Here is a 22,740-nt window from a genome sequence, read left to right as displayed (position 1 = left end):
GTCAAACATTTCTCTTCTTACTTCATGAGGTACTGAACGTCTATGATATAAGTCAATAGCAACGTCATTTAAAGGAAATGCTCTTGCATGGACTTCGTCCTCGCCGCGTTGCGGCTTTATGAACTCATGAATTCTATCATAACTTATTGCACCATTATAGTCTTTAATGAAGTCAGCGAGTGCTTTTTTGTTTGTTGCGTAATGTTTGCTACTCTATGTTAGCTTCTGTAAGAAGTTGTTTTATTTCCGAGTGTTCTAACTTAGACAACTTCCGATACATCTTTAGTAGGAAATAAAAAAATATTTTTTGAAAAAATTAGATTAGATTTTTTAAAGTTATTTTTCAAAATAATTTAATATTTTTATTTTAATGAAACACATGCAAGATTGCAAGTTCTTTTCATACAATGCTCTCGCTACTGCCATCAAGAATGAGTTCAATAATGCTTCAAATGTTAATGTTATCTTTAACAAGAAGTTTGTGAAAGAATCTAAGTTTGGTCAGTATGTCAGACCATTAGCTATCGTCATTGACCGCAAATGTTATACTTCACAAGAGTTAGCAGTAGTTTTGAAACAAAAGGGTTTCTTCGTGAATGTCAAAGATACTCATTATACTGTTATAAAGAACTCTAATATTGACTTCTTCAGTATTGCTTTAAATCTTTCCGAACAGAAAGAATATAAGAAAGGTGAAACAAATGTGAAATATTATCCTTCATCTCTGAAGACAATAACGAACAAAGATGTTATACAGAAATTCTTACCAAAGGTTGAAGAAGCTTCTATTGACATTGACGAAGGAAGTGAAATGGTTGAAGAAATAGACCCTGAAGCTATTTAAGCAAAAATATATTTTTGAATAACTGATGAGGTCACCGGGTCACCATGTCACCAGGTTAATTAACTTCTTTTAAAAATGATGACAACATGACATTTTGACAACACAGCAGGATTAATGCAAAAATGAATGTTATCGTTTATGTTATCGTTTATGTTATCGTTTATGTTATCGTTTATGTTATCGTTAATGTTATCGTTAATGTTATCAGTGTCGAACATAATTGACGTAGGATTCATGACTTCTTCGTAAATGAGTGTAAATATAGCACAAAAATATATTTTAGGTGAAGAGGTGAGATCTCACCCGTTTTTTCACCTCTTTTTTCACCTCATTCTCTCTTCGTTAATGTTGTCGTGACTTCATTCTTCCTCTTTGAAGTTATCGAAATATTCTGTTATTTTTTCCTTCAGTAATGTTAAGTCTTCTTTGAATGTAAGTATTGTGCAACCTTTGATGTCATAGTGTGTTTGAGGAAGAGTATTTTTGACAATTTCCTTTATTTGCTCATTCGGTGTCATTGAAATCGGTAAGTTTTCACGATAGAACCAGTTTCTGTCAGATTTATATATTTTAGCTAAGTCATAAAAGCTCTTGTTGTTTCTTCTGACTAAATGCAACATAACCATATCTTTATCTTCTTCTTTCTCCAATTCTTCAGTATATATCATATACCTATAACTCTTTTCCTTTCCTTTTGGTACTGAACGCGGTATTCTTTTCTGTATGCTTTTGTCTTTGGATTCAATGACTTCATCTTTTGCTTGAAGTTTCTTTTCCATCTCTCCACGTTCTGCTTTATATAGTTCATCTAACATCATGAAAATATAACAAGCATAACGAGGTGAAGCCCACATTGCTACAGCGTTTACTAAAAGTCTAGAACATAATAACCTTTCAAACCAGGAGCCAAATTCTTGCGATTTTCGTACGGAATCTCTTCTCTCGGTTTTCCGAGGGAAGCAATCATATGAGAAAATTCTTCTAAAAGTTCTTTTGTCTGTTGGTTTTCAAACCAATGATATGCTTGCTTTGTAGAACGAAGAGCATTCATTATACTTTGCATTTGGTACATGTCATCTTTGACTGAACGAATGAGTCTCAATTGTTTGTTATACTGTATGTATTCGTATTCTTCATTTATGGCTTCATGAACGATAGCAGTTGTTGTGTTCTCTGATGTTGACATTACTGTCTTTACATACAAGATAAAAAAATAAATAAAAATAAAACTAACTTTATTTTCTGACTTTCACAAAAGACCAAAAAATAAACGCTTTACATGTATTTTTCAGCAACTTCGTCAAATAATTTTATAGCTTTATCTATCTCATCTACTTCAAACGTTTCTTTACCTTTTATGGGAGCACCATACATTTTCTCAAACTTTTCGAGTAGTTCTGTTTCAGCAGCTCTCATATCATTAACGAACACAACCTTGACTCTATTGACTGTACTGTCATATCTTTGAGTTATATTATATGTCCTTCCTATCTTATATCTTTTTGTGTTGAAGTCCTTCGGTTTCTGAACGATGTAAAGTAAGCCTTCACTGCAACGTTCCGTATCGAATGAACCATATGTTATGAAGTTATATCCAACAACTGGGTCTAACCATAACAAAACTATTGGTATAAGACTTTTGTCTATAAGATATGCTCTTGTTCCATGAAATGCTACTGATATCATGAGCTCAGGATTTCTTGTCAAAATTTTCTGAGTAGAAGCAATTCTAACCCAGTCCTTTGTTTTCTTTCCAGAAGGTGTTATAATGTCTGACAAAGAATATTTGTTGTATTTCTTTGAGTATCTTACGTTTAAATCACCTATTCTAACCACTTTGGTGTCATTGTCTATCTTTCTAACTGTTTCAAACTCAATGTTTGTCATTACTGTCTTTACATACAAGATAAAAAAATAAATAAAAATAAAACTAACTTTATTTTTATCTTTTATGAAAATTCATGAAATTTGGTCATTTTTCAGCAAAAATAATGTTTAGGTGAAGAGGTGAGATCTCACCCGTTTTCTCACCTGTTTTTTCACAAGCGTTTTACATGAATTGTACGATGTATATTTGAAATCCTAAACAGTTTCGTAGCTTCTATTTCTTCTTTTAGTACATCGAATGTTTTAACGATACCGAAAGTTTCTTTATACTTCTTCTTGACGTCAGATAGAAGGAAATCTTCTGCTGTTGAATAGTTTTTATTAAGAAATGTCAACATATCCATTTTATCTTCTGCTGGCTTTTCTGCTTCTTTCTTTAAGTCTGCATAGTCGTTTCGCATTCTTTCTATCTCTTTGACTGAGTAGTTATATTTTCTTATTGCTGCTTTACATTTTGAACATTGCGGCATCGTTTTTGCGTTATACATTGAAATAAAACCAGCTAGAACAACTAAGGCGTCAATGGTTTTCTTTAACTCAAAAGCTGCTGGTTTTATCTGTTCATTCCATACTTTACCTCTTCTATCTTTATCTCTTATCTGCCATACACATTCTGCAATTAATGAAACAAAGTTGTCGTATGTCTTAAATTCTTCGGATTTGTAAAGGTCAGAAATATTTTTATAAACCATGTCGCAATCTTTGTCCATAACTTTATGGTTGCAATGATATCCTAGAAACTCATAGTTTACCTTTCGTATGAACTTCTTTATTTCTACTGAGTCAGTTGCTTTGACTTCAATTTCGTCAAATTCGGGAATGGTTAGTTTTTGTTGCTGAATTTCAGGTAGTTTAGGTAAATGGTCGATGAGGTCCTGCATGTCATAAAGATATTCTTCATTTTCTTCATCCTGTGCGGTACAGTCTAAATTACTTGTTAACAGTTCTTGCTTTATCTTCTGGATTTTTGTTTCGAAAGTATATGAAGAAGGAATAAAGTTTTTCATCTCTATCAACATTGACGTAGGATTCATAACTAACGAGTTTGGTGCTGTAGTTTGAATTGTTGTTGTACCGATTGTTGAAATCATATCTTTTATACAAAATAAAAAAAATAAATAAAAATAAAGTTAGTTTTATTTTTTCTATCTTAAGGAAATTCATGAAAACATTTACGAAACATTAACGTAAACATAAACGATAAAATTTATTTCCGGGCTAGTTCTCTAAATGTCATGTTGTCATCATTTTTAAGAGAAGTTAATTAACCTGGTGACATGGTGACGTGGTGACACTGAAAACATTCATGAAAATTCATGAGGGTGAAAAAAGAGGTGAGAAAACGGGTGAGATCTCACCTCTTCACCTAAACATTATTTTTGGTGTAAATTTATGAAAACATTCATGAAAATTCATGAGGGTGAAAAAAGAGGTGAAAAAACGGGTGAGATCTCACCTCTTCACCTAAAATATATTTTTGGTGTAAATTTATGGTACCATTAATGATATCATGACTGTTCTCATTCATGTCTGATTTACATCTAATGAAAAAGTTTAGAAGAATTTTCTTATTCTTTCTGGCTTATTTTTGTCTTTCCAGTACTCCCGCTCTAATGGTCCCAGATGTGTTGGCTTTGACTCTCTCAAGTTCTTAGATGGTATAACATCTTCAACGCCTCCTTCATATCTTACTTTATAAGTGTCATCGTTTATGTTATAGCCAAGTATTTCAATAACCACTCCTCGCTTTGCTTCGTCAATGGTTTCAGCAAGTTTGCCATTACTACTTTCAACTAATTTCTGACGAGGATAAAGTGCAATAGAGTCGTCAGCAGCTTTTATAAGATATCCATTACCTTGCGTAGAGTCTACGATATAATAGTTTCTACTTAACCTTAAACGTTTCTTTGTCAACGGTTTGTCGTCAAGAACTACACGAACTTTTGTACCAGGAATGAGGGTAAATTGTGTTGAATTTCTGATATTTTGTGTTTGACTTCGTTTCTTTTGTATATACTTTTCTTCTTGTTGTTGTGTCATTGAATTTGGTGTATGTCCTGTTGTAGAATGTGTTGAGGAATTATATACTTCGAGAAAATGTTTCATTGTTTCTTCGGTAAAGTCTCGCTCTTGGTTTAAATCTCTGAGAGTCCTTATGAAGCGGTTTATGATGCCGAGTATGTTATGGTTATGGTCTTCAGTAGTGTAGTGAGTTATGTTATGCTTAATGAGAAAATCTGTGATTTCATTGCTGAGGTATGCACTGTCTTGGTCTGATGTTAAAGTACTTGGGCTATGTTCTGCTACAAACTTTTGTAAAACTCTTAACACTTCACGAGTTCCTTTATTCCTCATTGGATATGCATATGCTTTACGAGTGTTAACATTAATGAAGATGAGGAATGGTTTATGTCCTCCTTTTCTGCTTTGAATGAGAGTGTCAAATTGGTATGCGTCAGGAGTGTTGGAGTAAATTGGTAAAAAGTAGTCGTAAGGGTTTATTTTTGTTTGATGTACAACATTTTTGTCAAAGAACCTTTTCACTTCAGCTCTGTTAGTAAATCCCCAACTCTTTGCAGCTTCATTGAACTTCTTAAATGACCTCCATGGATGTTGTTCGAATACTTCTTTCAAGCTCATTTATGTAAAGTTAAATTTAGTAATTTCATGCTGTTCGCTCTTTTGGAGCTCAGGACTTTCAGGCCGTTCTAACCCATGCATAAACCGTCATATAAGGTGGCATATAGTCTGCTCCACTTCCTGTTGGATTTGTTGTGAAAGTATGGACATGATTTCCTCCTGGTTCAGTTTGTCGAAAAGTCTTTTTTGCTGAATTGTTATAAGATGGAGATAAAACATCATTGCCAGCTTTATATTCTGAGTTGTATAATGGGTGGTCTCGTAATGAGTGGCTATGGTCGCCAGAAAAGTTTGTCGTTCCTGTATGAGTGTGCGCAGGTAAGTTTGCTTCAGTAATTTTCTTCGAACCCCCTGTTTGCTTTGAAGAGTTAGCACAGTATAAGAATTTGTCTACAATCTGTTCCCAAGTACCAAAACCTAAAACTGTTTCTGGATTTGTTGAATTCATTGACGTATAAATAGAACCAACAGAATATATGGTTTGAAGAATCTGGGCCTTCATTGTTAGAAGTTCATGTTTAACGTTTATAGCTTTATTGCCTTCTACAATATTTATATTGTTTGTTATTAAACCATTAGGAAAAGTAGGAGGATAAATTCTTTGTTCTTGTACAGTTGCACCGTTTCTTCCTGTTTTTGTTACTATTTCGATGCATGCTTTAATTTCTTTAATCTTGATTGTTTGAAATTCTTCATGTGTATGGTTCTTGTCGGCTTTTCCATTAAGCGCAGCATTTACTTCCGACTTCTTTGTATAATTTTCATCTACATAAGTTTTGTCTGCTTTCTTATCTAACATTGCTGGTAGTTCGTATGCTTCAAAGTTTCTGATGACCTTCAATGTTCATACATCTGTTATCTAAATTGTTAGTGTATCTTTTACGCTTGTACTTGGATTCTCTAAAGGTGCACTTGAACCAAGGGTATAGTTCAATATTATGTCGTCTGCTCTAACAGTAGTGAAGGATTCATGTGTATGGTTCTTGTCGGCTTTACTGTCTAATGTAGCTTGAAGTTCATTTATATCGGAGATGTTGTGTTTATGAGATTTCAAAACTTTGTTCATTGCTTCGAGTTCAACTTTGTCAGCTTTACTTTTAATAGCATCTTCAAACGTTATTTTTGACTTAACTCTCAAAGTAAATCTTGGTTCAACTAATACACCGTTAACATTGAAAGTAGAGGCATAAATTTCACCGGTATAACCAAATGCTTCTGGTGCTTTAGCTACATCATACTGTACAGTACAGCTTATGTCATAACCTTTAGCACGAATGTATTTATATCTTCTTTCATTAACATTTTTTGTCTTCGCTTCATCACTTCGTGTTAAATATCCATGGTAGTCCGTTATAATCTGTTCGTCTGAAGTTATATAATGAACGTGGTTCTTGACTTTATCACTCAGAGCTAAAAGCTCATTTTTGTCTGCTTTTTCGGCTAATTTCTCATTAACATCATTCACTTCTAATTCAACTCTTCCGCCAGAACTCTTATTATCATTAATCTTTTTCATTAATTCGGTAATTACGTCATAAAGACTATATTCTGTTTTCGGTTTTGTAAATAATGAGTCAAAATTTTTTTCATCATTACATCGCTGACATTAATGATATCACCAATTCCTTTTTCATTTATTCTCTTCATTAATTCTGCAATAATGACGAATATATAATCTGTTAATTTATTCTCTTCATCGAGGGTTATAGAATGTTTTGAAATTGAATCATTAACTCCTCTAAATAAATCAATAACTTCAGGATACACGTTTTTAATGTCTCGAATAACCCGACCAGTATCCTGTTGTTCATGTTCTTCGTTCCCGTCGTTACGTGGTTTTATATCTCTAACCATCATCAACGCAGCCATAACCGGAGGGTTTGTTGCTATCTGTTCGAAAATCCGTCCGTTATGTACGGTATATCTAAATAATTTCTTTGTGTTTGTTAAAACATTTGAAACAAGTCTTTTAAAACCATCTACAAAATTTCCTGTTTCACCTAATGTTCTTGCAGCATTTACAAGCTCACCCTTCCCGCTTTTGACCCCAAAAACGTCCATATTGCATTTATTTCACTCTGTATAGTTGTCCATTCAGCGAAACTAACACCCGCATTCGCTAAGCTGAAAATGAAATTCAGTGGATCGAACTTAATTCCACCTTCTTTTTCAATTTCAACGAACTCACTAACATGAGATTTTAAATATTCTTTCGTTAAAATTGTTTTCCCCGATGTTATGTCATTAACGAAACTATCACCGTCAAAAGTTAACGAATTCAATTTCGTCGTTGATGCTTTTATTTCATACACCGCTTTATCGATAGTTTTTGGCTCACCTTCTTTAGAAGCATATGAAACATTAATGAATGAATTATATGTATTCGTGAATGAGTTAAAATCAATGATTTTCATTAATGACGCCTTTAATGATTCATTTACTGTCGAATCCCTTAAAGTAATTAATGAACTGTCATTTATGAAAGGTACACTGCAAACCGTCGAGTTTGGATCAAATGCTGTAGTTGGTGCAGGAATATTAATGATATAAGTCATTAAATCATTAAGTGACGTAAATAATGTTGTCGTTTTTGATTTAATTTCTTTAGCATCTGTTATATATGGTAATTTTATTTCTGTAGTTTCTGAATTAAAGATATTCGCTAAAATGTTTTGTAAACTGTTTTGAACAGCTGTGTAAACCGTTGAATCCGGAACTCTTACGATTTCACCGTCCTTAATAAAAGGCATTGCACATGGTGTAGTGCTTGGGTCAAATCTTTTTGGGTTATGATTCAACATATATTCTAATGCTTCATAAACAGACCTATATACGGTTGTATTATCTTTTTCAATAATTTCACCGTCCTTTATAAATGGCATAGTACATGGAGTTAAAATAGGGTCAAACTTTTCATAGTCCTTCCATGTTATGTATTTCTCAGTATTTCCATCAGTGATAACAATATATTTGTCAGTAAGTGTGAGAGAGTATTGACCAAAATATAAACGTTTAGCTCTGTCAGCTTCATACGCATATGCAGCTATACTCATATTTTAATGAGAATAAAATGTTGTTCTATTTGCAAAGTACAGACCCAAACGAATACGGGACAGTAAAGCTACAAACAAACTTAGGTCTACAGAATGAGGCGCTTGCATTCAGAATGGTTGACTTCAATACTATCGCTTCATTCGTTATAACAGATGAAACAGATTTCATGGAGATTGAAATAGATGGAAAGAAGCACGAAATAAGATTTCACAATAATGTAGAATATAAGATGGAAACATTAGCTGGAGTGTTAAATGCTCTCATAAATACTACAATAAACAAGGATAACGAAGAAAACTTAATGAATGTTAAACTTATTGCAGGAGTTTTGAAGTTCAGTTATGCGAAGGAGTTTAAGATACCAAGAATGAGTCATAGAGTACAACTTCTTTTGGGTGCATACCATATGACATTTCCTTTGAAAAGTGTTGACAAAACGATTGAGATGAAATCTGTTCCATACGTATGTTATGGTAATTGTTTATACATTGAGTCTAAAATAGCTAATGTCACAGGCATTTCAGGAGTTAATAGTAAAGGTTCAGTAGAATATAAATCCTTCTGTTATGCAGTCAATTCAATGTTCATTCCAAACGTTCCTGTCATAGCAACTCATTTAGGTAAATGGGTTCGCATTAGTCCTCATAATTTGAAAGACATGCAATTCAGACTTGTTGACTTTCAAGGAGAGCCTGTAGAACTGAAGGCACCAGTGCGAATGACTGTTGAAGTTGACTTTTTAGAAAATATTAAATGCAACAGCTTACAAGAGAACTCAGAGCTAAAAATATAAAGTATGAATGTTATGTATTAGGTCATGAACTTTGGTTGTTGCTGTTTGATGAAACAAATGAATTAGTTATGTCAGTCAAGAGAACAGAAAAATATTGTGTTAGTGAAAACTGCACCAAGTCAATAAGATTAGGTTTGCATTATGAAGATGAGTTCGATACTGTTGAAGAAGTTTTGGATAGATATTACAAATTGCTAACTTGAAATTTTTTTTGACTGACGGCGCAAAGCGCCAAGATGGGCTCAAAGAGCCCTCCTGACTGCTTTAATTTACTAAAACATATTTCAAACAAAGTTTATATTCTGTTGAAAGTTTTGTATATTCGTTCGAATATTTATACTTAAACTCAACTCCTGTAGTTCCTGGTGTTTCAATGATGCGGATGTTACCTATTTTCATGAATATTGGCGTTTGACCACAGCATTCGATTTCAGGGTCGAGATAGTCAATGACACATTGCTTTCCTGTTATTCGTGATATAACATTTTCAAGGTCCTCCTTTGTTAGAATTATTTGGTTCTTACTTATAAGATTTATCAAAAGCTTCTTATCGTCTTTGAGTAAAATTGTTTGGTATAACTGAAGAAGGTAATGGTCTACGTTATCTGAAGGATTTGTTTGAACATTTGTGTAAGGGTTGTCGTTGGCTTCTCTTGAAAGAATTTGGTCCAGTGGTGGATACTCTAACTTAACATCTGATGTAGCGTTAGCGTTTGAAGCTGTGTTTAAATTCACCGACTTAAGTTCTGGTTCTTTTTCTTTCAAACACTCTGAACTATAGTTCTTTATGACAATATTGTTTGTCGTTCGTGAGTCAACATTTGATGTTGGTTCAATTGGAACATTAACGCACCAGCTAAGATGGATTTGCTTCTCATTTCATATAGAATAAAAACCTTTTATATGTATGAAATGAACAATATACTCGACAAGGGTTTGAATGTAAAGCTAACGAATGAAAATATTGTTGAATTCACTGAGACAGGTGCTGTGTATAAAGATGTAGAACTACTGAACAAAAGAGCTAAGGGAAGAAGCAGGAATATGAACAAAGGGTGGAAGCCTATAAAAATTTATGTCAATGATGGCTCAGGAGGTTCAAACATAAAGTATGCAGAAAGTTATAGAGTTTATGCTCTCAAAGGTGAAAAGCCTTCATTTAAGAACAGCTATTCTAACGCATATCCTCAAAAGCTAACGGATGGGGAAGTGGATGATATGAATGACAGCAAAAATATTAACAGAAATGGCGACAGAGATGCATGGAATTTGTTTACCATCAGTCAATTGAAGGTTAAACTTTAAAACAATGTTGGTCGTTCCCATGGAATATTTTTGACTTTAATGGTATTAGTCATGATATGAATCTCAAGGTATGAACGAGGAGAGATGAGAGACTTATATGCTTCCCAAATTTCTTCAAAAGGTAATGTTATACCTGACTGTTTCCAAATGAGTTCAATATCATAGCGTGAGAAACCTTGAAAGATAACGAAGTCAGTTATGAGACGTTTTATGTTTAAAGCTAAAACTCCATGTTTGCATAAGTATTGCTACAGTTAAGTGGTAATGTCTGACTTTAGTAATGATGTTAGCTAATGGTGAGTCTGGCTTTGACACTAAACCTTTTCCGGCGAAGTCGTCACAAACGAAAGTGTTTGAGGATATTTTTTGAAGGGGTATTTTGAAAGTTTTGACAGAATGTAGTTTGTAAGTCGTTTCATATCGTAAACTCCTGAGTATTGACGTAAGTGGTGTTTGTCAATAATTCTTTCCATCTCCTCAGAAGTCTTTTGCATTCCTGACTGTATAAATTCAACGATGGCATATTTTCCTCTTACGTCGAATGTAACGTTGAAGAAATTCAATGAGTTCACTGTCTGGAACTTTAACGACAGAGGCTTGAACTTTTGACATAAATGTTTTCGCTGTTGATCCATAGAGTCTGAAGTTGCTGATATAATGATTTGGTCATAGTAAGAGTCGTTTCCTAAACGCTCTGTTATGAGTATATGACGAATGAGGTTAAATGTCTTACCTGAACCCATCTTTCCACAATAGAAATAAACACCATTTGAACAGAACTCATAGTCCTTACTGAAAGGAAGAATGAGAGAAGAGTTAAGTTTGTCTGTAGTTTCATTCATGTCTTCATCTACGTCATGTATTAAATGCTTCATTTTATCTCCATTAAAAATGCAAGTCAGAAATATTCAGAACATAGCACCGAGTCTAACTGACAAGAGTATAAAGATATACTATGAACATGTTATGATGAAACCAACCAAAATTCAAGAAAGTCAGTATACTTATGAATATCCAAGACACTGGGTAGAGTATGTAGGAGGTGAGAAAGCTATTGAAATCAGACAGGTTCGAAGTATTCCAGCAGGAAGAACAATATTATTGAAGAACTTTAATGTTTTGAGATATAATGATGAAACAAAGAAGCAAGATAGTTTTCCCTGTTGCTGTGTATGTGAACTTAGATACAGGAGATGACATGAAAGTTTTTAATACAAAGCTTCAAACGGTAGTGAGAGAACAACTGACTGCGGAAGGGCATCCATTACCTTCAGAAGTTACCATAGCATATAATTTTGAAACAAACTCAATAGATTTTAAAGTCTCTCTGCAAAGAAGTCAGGTTTTACATTTAATGAAGCAGATGTATATTCGAATGAAAACTTCAAAGCTATTGCATGGTTAGATAATGACGATTGCTTTAAGAAAATATTTAAATACAGTGACTCAACGATGTCAATAGATGACCTTCGTGGAATGTTACCATCGACGTTTACAGTAGAAGGTTCAGCAGGATTGCTTACAAGATTGTCAATTGGTGGTATTTGGTCTCGTGAGAACATTGTTATAAAATCCAGTATAAGTGAATTTGCTGAAGAATCTATATTATGTCTTTCAAACTACATGTATTCGCCGCCGAAGCATTATAGTATAACAAACTTTGTCAGTAAGTTTAACATAAGACTTGTCGAACCTTCTTCAATGAAAGATGTTGTGCTACCTAAAGATGGAAAGGATGGACTCATTATTGAGATGATTTTAATAGCATATTAAATGAGCTTGTTCTTGAAGGTCATTCATGATGAAATAACTGTTGTAGAAGATGTTAGCAATTGTTCAGACATTTTGAAGCGTATAGATGATATAAGAAAGAAGTTAGATAGACCGCAAAGCGGTGAGGGCGAAGCCCGTGAGAACGCTTATGTTTCATTGACTTTCTCCAGTAACGAGAACTTTTATGAGATAATATTGAAGAGAGATGATTTTAATATGGTGTAAATGGTAGCTTGGGCAGCTTTAGGCGCAATGGGAACAAAAGCATTAGCATTTGGAGCAAAAGCACTTGGAGCTTATGACGCAGTAAATAAAATGAGTGGAGGAAGGGTTTCAAAGACATTAGATGCAAATAAAGGGAAGATTGGAGGCTGGGTTGCAAAGAAGTTAAGATTAAATAAAATAGGGCTCATAAATAAAGCATCCAATTTGGTTGCGACTGAGTCAGAAAATGCTTTAGGAAAGGACGATGAGTTTGCAAAACACGCAAAAGACTTTAATGACCAGATGAAAGGTGAAACAATGCATTTAAATAGAGTCGATGGAACTAAAGAAAATGTTTCTTCTCCACCAGTAGTTCTTCCGTATGGTCCCTATGGAATGTATGGAAACCCTTACGAAAGACCATTTGACCCATTGACTGGTGGAAGTAACTGGTATCATTACGGACGAAGAAGAAAGACAGTCAAGTTGGAGACAGACGTGAAGAAAGCAACTAAAAAGAAACCAAGGAAGAGAGTTATAAAGCAATGAATTCAACAGGGTGAAAAAAACAGGTGAAAAAAGAGGTGAGATCTCACCACTTCACCTAAATTTATTTTTGTGCTATGTTTTCATACGTGTGAGGGTGGTGATATCATTAATTTTTAAGTTTATTTTTTATTTTATTTTTATATAAATGACGAAAACTATTGAGATAACAAACTACAACGGTCATGAGTTCAAGAATTTGTTCTTCGTTCCTCGTGAAAATACATTCTATCAGATACGAGGGAGAAAGGGTAAAGTTAGTTTGAGCGTTTATGACAACAAACATAATGGGAGATATATAAAAGCAATAGATACAAACGGTAAGCGTGTTTCATTAGCTTTGTCAAAACTTACTAACATTTATTTTGACAGTGACTTTGACTCTGACGATTGGAGTGACAGCAGCGATACTGAAGAATATGAACTATTGTGTGAAGCACAGCAATGGGAAGCGCTGCAATACTTTTGTAAATGAGAACATTAGTGGGAACGTTAGTGAGAACGTTTATTTTTCATTAGTGAAGTCGTTAGCGAAAATGTTAGTGAAGTCGTTAGTGAAGTCATTAGTGAAGTCATTTATGTGTCAGATGGTTTTGTAAATATTTAAGGTTATGTTGGGTAAGGTGGAACGCAGTGTCGCCGTACCCAAGTTAACCATACTAACTAAAATTCCTCGTATACGTTTTATCATTTAATTTAACCGTTGATGATACCATGAATGGTTTTAAGTAAGCGTTCAAAGTTGCACACTCAGAAAGTTGTAATTCTTCTTTAGTCTCTAATGTTTCAAAGTCAAAAGTAATATAATATCTTGTCGGTTTATAATATTCCTGCAAATTATGAGCTAATAACCACTGATATATCTTCTGTTTCGTAATATGTGGTGCATATGGTTGCTGTGTCTTTTGCAACTGAACGTCTTGAATTAATCTCCCATTATTTTCTTTACATTTCTCACAATGCTTTAAAAATCTTCTTTGGTTTTTCCTTTCTGGATCATCACGGATAGAATAAACTTCTTCTTTACAATATGGACAAACTTTATAGCCGGTGAGTGCTTCAACGTCTGTTATTCTGTCAGCGTGAAGTTTTCCACATGGACTCTGTGTTAATAAATATTTACTGTTTCAAATTCTGGATCTATCATTATTGATTCCACTAATGGAAAGTCTACCTTATTTATGTCCACGTCTTCTGGTTGAGGATCACAATAATAGAAATCAATATTAACATTTAACATTCTCGCTAATCTCTCACTTTCTGATGAAATGTCAAATCCTTCATAGGCATCTATTGCTTCATTTAAATAGCTTCTACGAGTTTTAGGATTAACACCATCAGGAATGTTATAGAAGCGTTTAAATAACCTTCTACCTTCTGCTCTAATTTGATTATCATTCATTTTAGCTGTTCCGTTTTTGTTCATTTATGTACGAATAAAAAATTAAAAAATAAATAAAAATAAAGTTTATTTTTTAAAGCCCATAAAATGAATTAAGAACACATAAATTTTTATCATCTGCGACGTGACGAATACATTTTAATTTACTCAAGAATGCGTACCCTGATACATTAAATCTAATTCCTGTCTTATTTAATTTCACAACTTTGAAAAGGAATGTATGAATAGCTATAAAATGATGAGAAGATGTTTTATGGGTTGCTTCCATTTTTTCTGAAATAAATGAATAAATATAATGCTTATACGTTTTCATATCTTTTATATTCTTAATAACGAATGGTATAGACCTTTCAACTTCGTCTTCCTTCGGTGCTGTTCTTTCATATGAAACATTATTAGTATCTTCAACAATGAAACCGCAATCACATAAAATTTTATATGTTCCAATGGTTTCTTTTGATATTTTATCTAATAAATCAAAAACTTTATCAACACCTGTGCATTTATTTAAATAATAATTTGTGTAAATATCATGATCTTCTTTCTTAATCGTATTAGTTGCATATGTCACGTTTTTAAGAGCTTTTTTGAATTTCTCAGAATCGAGAGGGGGTGAAAATAAGATACAAGGGTATTCTTCATTATCAATAAATTGTAACTTATGTTTACGAATAAATTTAGTACCTTCTTCTGAAAGTGTTTCGTCTATTTCACCATCTAATAAATTTTGTGTTGATTCTGAGACATAATTTTTATATCTTTCTTCATGAGATTTCTGAACTTCTGATTCTGAAGCTGGGATATTCATTAAACCATCTACTTCATTTTCATTATATTTTTCAACTTCTCTTAATTCCTTAATTCTTTCATCTATTTCATCTCTTATTTTTTTCAGTCTTTCAATTTCATTGTATTCATCATCTTTAATCCGTTCTTCATAATATTCAGGGAAAACATCAGGTTCTTTAGGTTTTTCTTCTTCAGATGTGGGATATAAGAAATTTATAACATCATCTTTATTCATTTTTCCATCATAATCTAAATCATTTAATAACTCGGCAAATTTTTGATAATTTCTTAAATAATATTTATTAACTTCATAACCCACCTCCTCTAATATATCCTTTATTTCCTCGTTTGTGAATCCTAATTTTTTAACGATGTTAGTTTTGACGCTCATTTCATACAAAATAAAAAAATAAAATAATAAACATAACTAAGTTTTAATTTTTCGTAAGAAGTTTATTTTTTAAAATTTTTTTTTATTTTTTATTTCATTATGGTAGTGAATCTTTTATTCATGAAAATAATTATTTCTAATTTCTTTTACTCTCTCGTATATACTAGATTTAAAGAATTCAGAACATTTCCCATAATCTCCTAAATGTTTTCTTATCCCTAACGTGTGCCAGTTATTATATGAAACTGAATAAACTTTATCTTTATCTTTACACCTTTCATCACTTCCAATATATTTATATCTCAGTTTTGATTTAGCATTTTCATATTCATTAGCGTTTAATAATTCACAGTCTTCCTTTTTAAATTGATGTTTAAGATATTCAGGATTTAATACTCTACGTTTATATGCTCCTAACTTAGTTCTAAAGGTTTTTCTACAAAATTTAGGAATTCCATCCTCTTTAATGTCATCAATGATTTCCATTTCATTATTTTCAATTTCTTCTTCTCGTTTATGAGGTCTTTGATTATGACTCCATTAATTCCATGAAATTAAATATTCTTTATCATTATATTTATACCTCATTAGCTTATTTTGGCTTTCATATTCATTTAATAATTCACAATCTTCATTTTTAAATTGAAGTTTAACCCATTCAGGATTTAAACAATGTTTAATTAATCGCGGAATATCTGACATCATCTATATATAGCTTCTTTTATAAAAGATAAAAAAAATAAATTATTTTAAAATTAATGTTAATTTTTTAATGATTTATAAATAAATATATTTTAATGCATCGTCTATATATAGATGTAACAAAAAAAGTCACTAAACCCGTCATATCCTACTACTTTAATTTGAAATTTCATTCAATCATAGTGAATATTATTAGAGGAAGAAAGAATATATTAATGTATAGATTTTTAATCAGATTTCAAAACACCAATCAATGTAATTCACATCATATTAAAATAATATTGAAGACATTTCAAATTAATATGGAATCAAACCATAAATATGCGAAATTATTTTGTTTGGAAGCGAAACCATTATTTGAAATTTCAAATAAAAATTGTAAAAAAATTAAAACCCAATACATAGTATTTTTATGCAAAGTTAATAACATTTATTGAGTATAGAACAGCTTCACCAGACATATTTACTCTTTCTCCGTCTATTTCGCAGTAAAGGGTTCCTGTCCTTGGAGAGGCCTGAAATGCTTTTAATTGGTTCTTTCCGAGCTTCTCTGACCAATAAGGAATGACGTGGCAATGGCCGGATCCGCAGACTGGATCTTCGTAAACTTTTAGCTTTGGAGCGAAACTTCTTGTGACGCAGTCAATGTCTGAGTGTCCCTTGGATGTAATGTGAAGGAGAAGTCCGTCTAATTTCATCATTTTCTGGGAATCTGGGTGTGAATTTTTGACTTGCTCTTCATTTTCAAGAACGCAAACAAGGTCACGTGAAATGTATGCTTCAAGAGGCTTGTGGCCAATTGCATCTTCCATTTCCTTGGTGACTTCAACTTTTTGTAATTTATAAGCAGGGAAATTCATTTGTAGAAGATTACCCTGTTTCTTCACTGTAAGAATTCCACCTTTGGTATGGAATGTGACTTCTGAAATTGTCTTTTCGTAAAATCTAAAAATTACATAAGAAGTAGCAAGAGTAGCGTGGCCACAGAGATCAATTTCGCCACCAGGAGTGAACCAGCGAAGCCTGTAATGATCTCCTTCACGAACTGTAAACGCTGTTTCGGATAAATTATTTTCAATAGCAATGCTTTGCATAATTTGATCATCAAGCCACTTATCCATTACGCAGACTGCAGCTGGGTTGCCTTTAAATACAGTATTTGTAAAAGCATCAACAACATAGCATGTTAATGATCAATTACTCATTTTGATTATAACACATTGAATAAATTGTATGAATTAATTCAAAAAATGATCGCTAAAATGAGTTTTGACAAAACTGGTTTACAAATATAAAATTTGTCATAATTTTCCACAAATAAAAAAAATGTTTCTTGACTTTATTTTACTAGCAACAAATCGGTATTGCTTTTATATGGAAGAAGAAATTGCATCTTCTTGTCCTATCCAAACAATACACATTAATAGCACAAATTCTCAGATAAATTTGAGTTTCGAGTCAAATTCAAACTATACTCTATATTTCATACCAAACAAAAACTCCTCGATTGATTTATTTGATAATGAGACAACATACAATACAAGTTTTGAGATAATTTCATTATCAAAAGAAAATCAAGTTAATATTAACGCAAATTTCATAAATTGCAGTTTCAATTTAACGGATTCGACTTTGTTTTTCAATAGCACTAATGCATCAACGATAAATACACTCACATTGCAAAATTCTGAAATAATAAAAATGACAAATTTGACTGTGATCGAAGAAGTCAACGTTTTTGGTGATATGCCACGATTTGAAAACATTATCATGACGTGCGGACATACAATTTTGAATCTAAAAGGAAAATATCAAAAATTTATTTTCACGAATTCAAGTTTAGAAGTTGGATCTATGAACATAACTAAAAGGTATAAGGAAATAAATATAAATACTAATAGCATTTTCCTTCTTTTCTCTTCAAAACTCAAAAATAATCAAATTCCATTTCATTTTCCACGATTTTATTGCGAGAAATCGCCAGTGATACAATTTAAAGGCTGGACTGATACCAAATACAACAATACAATTCAAATCCATGGAAATCCTCTTTATATATTCCAAAATTATTCTAAAAAGACCTTCGAAATCAAGAACAAACCAACTTTTATACCATTTGACAACGAATTCTACATTTTAGACAAAAAATTACCAAAAAATAAAGTTCCTAATTCAGTTATTCAAATAACTCCAGATGAGTTAATTAACTATGACCTTCCTGAATTAGATAGTTACAGTTTTTTGGTTTTCTCCAAAAAAATAATTTTCAATCGAAATAATTTCAGTGGAAAAACAGTTTATCTGCAAAGCACATCTGACTCTGAGGTAAATATCAATTACAACAGTTCATTTGGCTCAATTTTTGCTTCTGGAATTTTATTAAATATTAATCAACAAACAAGCGCAGAAAATCTTACTTTAGATAATACATCGTCAATGTCATTGTTTGCTCCATTAATTGTTGATATTTTCAACACAAGTTCTAAAGGAATTTTATTAAATTCCAAAATTTACGTAAATCGAATAAATTACATAGTCACGACACGAGATGTTGTTTTAAATAACTTTGTAGTGTTCGGAACACATAAAACATCTTTAATTCTTAAAGGAACAGAACATGAATTGAAATTCATTGAATCAGAAACGCGTGATATAAATGTTGACATAATAATAGCAAATAACTGTTCAATATACTTCAATCCGTCGATTTTTGAAAATAAAAAAGCGGATTATTTCTCAATTTTCACTTTGAAGGTAAAAGTAACATTTTACATTGACACAAAGATGCCAGATTTCAAGTCTATGCCAAAAGAAGACGATTTGGTCCATTATATTGTTACTGCAAAGACAACTCCAAATCAATCGAGTATTCCTGCTTTGATACAGACAGATCCTTACTTCAAGAAGACTATGGAGATTGTTGGAGTTATTTGTGGAACTTTGTTGTTACTTTCTTTTGTTTTTTGCTGTATTTTCAATCATCACAAGGATTCTCATCATGATATTGATGTCCTTTTGATAACAAACAAGGATGTTGAAGAAGATACTAATGATAGCGTCAAAACTGATTTAATTGAATCAGTTTGAAGATTATTTTTTGTTTTTTAGCTAAATTTAGATTAAATCTTTCTGTATATGTTTTTGTTCATCTAACAAATAGGAATTCAACTTTTAAAGCTTTTAATAAAAGATATCTAAATTTAAAAATTGTTTTCTATTCGTTTTACTTTTCAAATGAGAAATACTAGTCAAAACTTTTCTGTTAACTCTGATATCAAGCATTCATTTTTGAAAAATAATATCAAATGAAATTATTTCTTCAATGTGTATGCTGAATCTGAATGTTAGAAGACTTTTGGTCAGAATATAATGATTTTAATTGTTCATCTCTTCATTTTTCATGATTTCTTTCTTATTAGCTTTTTCTTATTCATATTCACTTTGCATATATGAAGGTGATGAAAAACCTTTATGCGAAGGTGGTGATGCAGTTGAATTTTTCGACATTGGACAGATTCAAATTCCATCATTTTATGATGAATTACATTTATATAAGACAAAGAGAGGTATTAAACTAAATTTGAATCACTTTGGTCCAAAAGTATCGATATTCTCAAAAGGATTTGATAAATCTTTAGTTATTTCTTCAAATTCAAACATGCCAAATTTTCCAATTTTTACAATCAATGATAAAATTGACATTACTGTTACAGGATTACTTCCACAAGACTATGATGAGACATCTGGCCTTTCAAAATCTCAAATTAAACCAACAAAAGTTATTATCACCGAAGATACAGTAGTTTCACAAAAAAATAAGAATACATTTGTATTCAATGACAAAAAGGAGCATGAATTAGAAGCACTTGCTTTGTATTGCGCGAATAATTTAACTTTATCTGTCAAATCACAATTACGTCGTAAAGAAACACCGATTTCCATTGAATCCCAAACAGGTGCGTATGTCAAATTTGCAACTCAACTTCCAATTGAGTCAATAACCATTGCGAAAAACTCATCAATCGAAATTACAGACACAAAGGACGTCAAAAAGAATATGTTGGCATTAACAATGTATTTTAGTTACAATGAGCCCTCATTTTTGAGTGTTCCTGATGAAAATATATTTGAATTTCCAATTGTCCACTTAAACTACGTTGAAGATCCAGGATCTCAAGCCTTTATTCCTAGTTTACCATTGGTACAATATGCAGATGGCTCTGGACTCTTAATTCCGAAAGAAACTGAAGTTAATATTATTCGAAACGGCGGAGTTTATAACAAGCGCAAAATCAACTACAATTTCGAAATTAGCCTTGTCAACAAGGTCTACTACCTTGTTACCAAATCTCCAAAGTACTGTTTAGGTCCAAAATGTTCTCAAATTATTTCTTTCTCAGAAATTACAGAGTACGAAATTCAGAACAAATTTGACATAAGATTTATTCACGTCGATAATCAAATAACTATCAACAGTAACCAAATTGATGGCGGATTATACGCAGAAGGTAAAGGAACTCTCACAATTCATTGTTTGGCCGGCCAACTTCCAAAAGTGACAACAGATAATTCCATTGAAATTATTTTTACAGGTTCTGTCGCATATGACTTGAAGATGAGTCCACAGAACATCAAAACGTATATAGATAAGCTTTATATTGTCAGTGGCCAGAGCCAAACTGTTTTTGTCGAAGTTTCTGACAAAGATTTCGTGAAAGTATCGAATCTGCAGTTCTCTTTTGGTTTTAGGTTCACTAATTCTGTTAACATTGAGATATACGGTAACGAAAACGTTGAAATCGATGGCTGTAAGGTAAATACCATTGATAACCTCGTAATTAAGGATGGTGTCTTCCAAATCAAGAATATTTTCCTCAGGAATTTGGATATTCTCTCTGGAACAACTTGTTTCTTCAAGGAATCAATTGATTTTGAATCAGATTCTGTTTTGACTGTTCAAGAGCATTTGGTTAAGCCTTCTGAGATCATTGTGAGCAATAATATCCTCAAGCCACCAAAAATTGTCTATTTCAAATACAATAGAAAGGATTATTACAAATTGAATACAGTTCCGAATTTTGTAAACTATTCAATTTCTGTGATGACTGGTCAGATCGAAAATTTTGTATCTGTCATTGATAACCAGACATTCTATTGTGATTACGAGGACAAATTGCTTGAGATATCTGTAGATGTCATGAAGAAATCTGCAAAATTGATTTTTAACGAAATTAAAAACGATAATTCTCAGAGATTTGCGTATAAAGTGTGCTACAATCCAAGAGAATATGGAATGAAATGTCCTCAAGGTTATAGAAGTGTTGTAACCTTGGCGGAAATGAGAATTTTGAGAGAATTATACATATGTGACCATGCTTTCAGCGAACAGAAGTATTTGGGTAATGAGATATTTGTTAACTCACCCAGTAGCAACCTTTGGTTCAGTGTTTTGGCAACTGATCCCTTCAAAAAGTTTGTTTGCAACAATGTTTCATTGTATGTTTATGATATTCACAGCCAACCTTCAACAATTAACTTCCTTGTATCTAAGAATAACTGTACTGCAATTGGTTTGTTTAAGGGAATTGAAATTCAAAAGAATTCTAATTTGACCGTTCGTGGTAAGTTAGATCTTGCAAATACTACATTAAAGATGCAGCAAGATGCATTATTTAATGTTGAATCCCAAGTTTTATCACTTCCTGAGAAAATTATCATCAATCACCCGATTAAAGAGGACAAGCCATTAATTATGGGCGTTTCTGAGGAATGGTTAAACATTACCAGCACAACAGATAGAGCAGATCTCACTTATTTCGCTGATGGAACGATCAGAAAACCAAGTCCAATTCCAGAAAAGCCAAATGATGAGAGTAAAAAGGAGCTGTAATTTCTCTATTGTTGTCTAATTGTTTTCAAACTAATAAATGTTATATTTATTTTACAAAAGAAATTTGTACTTTTAATAGTTATATTGATTCACATTTCCATGATTTTTGTAAGTTATGATTTCGTGATCGATTTTTGGTCTGATGTTTCGTCATTTGAGGATTAATTCGCAAGATTGAGCAAATATTTTGTGATACTTATCCTTTCAAATGTTGTATTTAAAGGTTATTATGTTTTCATTGTTCAAATAAACAAAAATGCATCCGAAATTGAAGAAAAAGAATTATTTTTCAGTTTTAAAATCAAATCTATCAATAGCTAATCAATGGAAGTAAATTCTGAATGAAATTGAAGCTATTCGAAAAGTCATATTGAAAAACGATTTTTTTCTGGTTTGGCAAATTTCTTATAAAAAATTTTTATCGAATTTCATATTATAGCGTTCTTAAAATATCCATAATTTTCTCTGACCTTTTTTCAATCGACATAATTCAATTTTTCAGACAAAAAAAAATTCACTG

The 22,740-nt window shown here is 32.1% G+C and overlaps 7 protein-coding genes and 2 pseudogenes across 9 annotated transcripts, besides 2 other annotated features; 5 read left to right on the top strand and 4 right to left on the bottom strand.

The window, feature by feature from the left end:
- Nucleotides 1–13,711: part of a mobile genetic element that runs on past the window's edge.
- Nucleotides 371–844, top strand: TVAGG3_0661300 (uncharacterized protein; the record flags this gene model as incomplete). Its single annotated transcript, XM_051242024.1, has 1 exon — nucleotides 371–844. One exon carries the CDS (start codon nucleotides 371–373, stop codon nucleotides 842–844), a length of 474 nt encoding a protein of 157 aa, XP_051088611.1.
- Nucleotides 1,204–1,811, bottom strand: TVAGG3_0661290 (annotated as a pseudogene). The gene has a single exon. A coding segment is annotated over exon 1 (608 nt).
- Nucleotides 2,884–3,219, bottom strand: TVAGG3_0661280 (organellar and viral DNA polymerase type B; the record flags this gene model as incomplete). The annotated part of the gene is made up of 1 exon (XM_051242023.1): nucleotides 2,884–3,219. The coding sequence occupies one exon, from the start codon at nucleotides 3,217–3,219 to the stop codon at nucleotides 2,884–2,886; it is 336 nt and encodes a 111-aa protein (XP_051088610.1).
- On the bottom strand, nucleotides 7,449–8,424 carry TVAGG3_0661270 (organellar and viral DNA polymerase type B; the record flags this gene model as incomplete). Its single annotated transcript, XM_051242022.1, has 1 exon — nucleotides 7,449–8,424. A coding segment is annotated over one exon (976 nt), but the record flags the coding sequence as incomplete, so codon positions are not given.
- Nucleotides 8,442–9,218, top strand: TVAGG3_0661260 (uncharacterized protein; the record flags this gene model as incomplete). Its single annotated transcript, XM_051242021.1, has 1 exon — nucleotides 8,442–9,218. The coding sequence occupies one exon, from the start codon at nucleotides 8,442–8,444 to the stop codon at nucleotides 9,216–9,218; it is 777 nt and encodes a 258-aa protein (XP_051088608.1).
- Nucleotides 11,722–12,296, top strand: TVAGG3_0661250 (annotated as a pseudogene). The gene has a single exon. A coding segment is annotated over exon 1 (575 nt).
- Nucleotides 13,712–15,201: 1,490 nt separating the features above from the next.
- Nucleotides 15,202–15,833: a mobile genetic element.
- Nucleotides 15,834–16,723: 890 nt separating this feature from the next.
- TVAGG3_0661220 (negative regulation of SMAD protein signal transduction) lies at nucleotides 16,724–17,525 on the bottom strand (the record flags this gene model as incomplete). The annotated part of the gene is made up of 1 exon (XM_001309432.2): nucleotides 16,741–17,451. One exon carries the CDS (start codon nucleotides 17,449–17,451, stop codon nucleotides 16,741–16,743), a length of 711 nt encoding a protein of 236 aa, XP_001309433.1.
- Nucleotides 17,526–17,652: 127 nt separating this feature from the next.
- TVAGG3_0661210 (uncharacterized protein) lies at nucleotides 17,653–19,490 on the top strand (the record flags this gene model as incomplete). The annotated part of the gene is made up of 1 exon (XM_001309433.1): nucleotides 19,115–19,417. The coding sequence occupies one exon, from the start codon at nucleotides 19,115–19,117 to the stop codon at nucleotides 19,415–19,417; it is 303 nt and encodes a 100-aa protein (XP_001309434.1).
- A 156-nt stretch (nucleotides 19,491–19,646) lies between these two features.
- Nucleotides 19,647–22,266, top strand: TVAGG3_0661200 (uncharacterized protein; the record flags this gene model as incomplete). Its single annotated transcript, XM_001309434.2, has 1 exon — nucleotides 19,731–22,220. One exon carries the CDS (start codon nucleotides 19,731–19,733, stop codon nucleotides 22,218–22,220), a length of 2,490 nt encoding a protein of 829 aa, XP_001309435.1.
- Between the last annotated feature and the right edge of the window lie 474 nt (nucleotides 22,267–22,740).

Source organism: Trichomonas vaginalis, chromosome III, assembly GCF_026262505.1.
Source record: "Trichomonas vaginalis G3 chromosome III, whole genome shotgun sequence".
Classification (NCBI taxonomy): domain Eukaryota; phylum Parabasalia; order Trichomonadida; family Trichomonadidae; genus Trichomonas; species Trichomonas vaginalis.
Note: the sequence above shows the minus strand (reverse complement) of the source record. Positions and strands in the feature narration are given on the sequence as shown.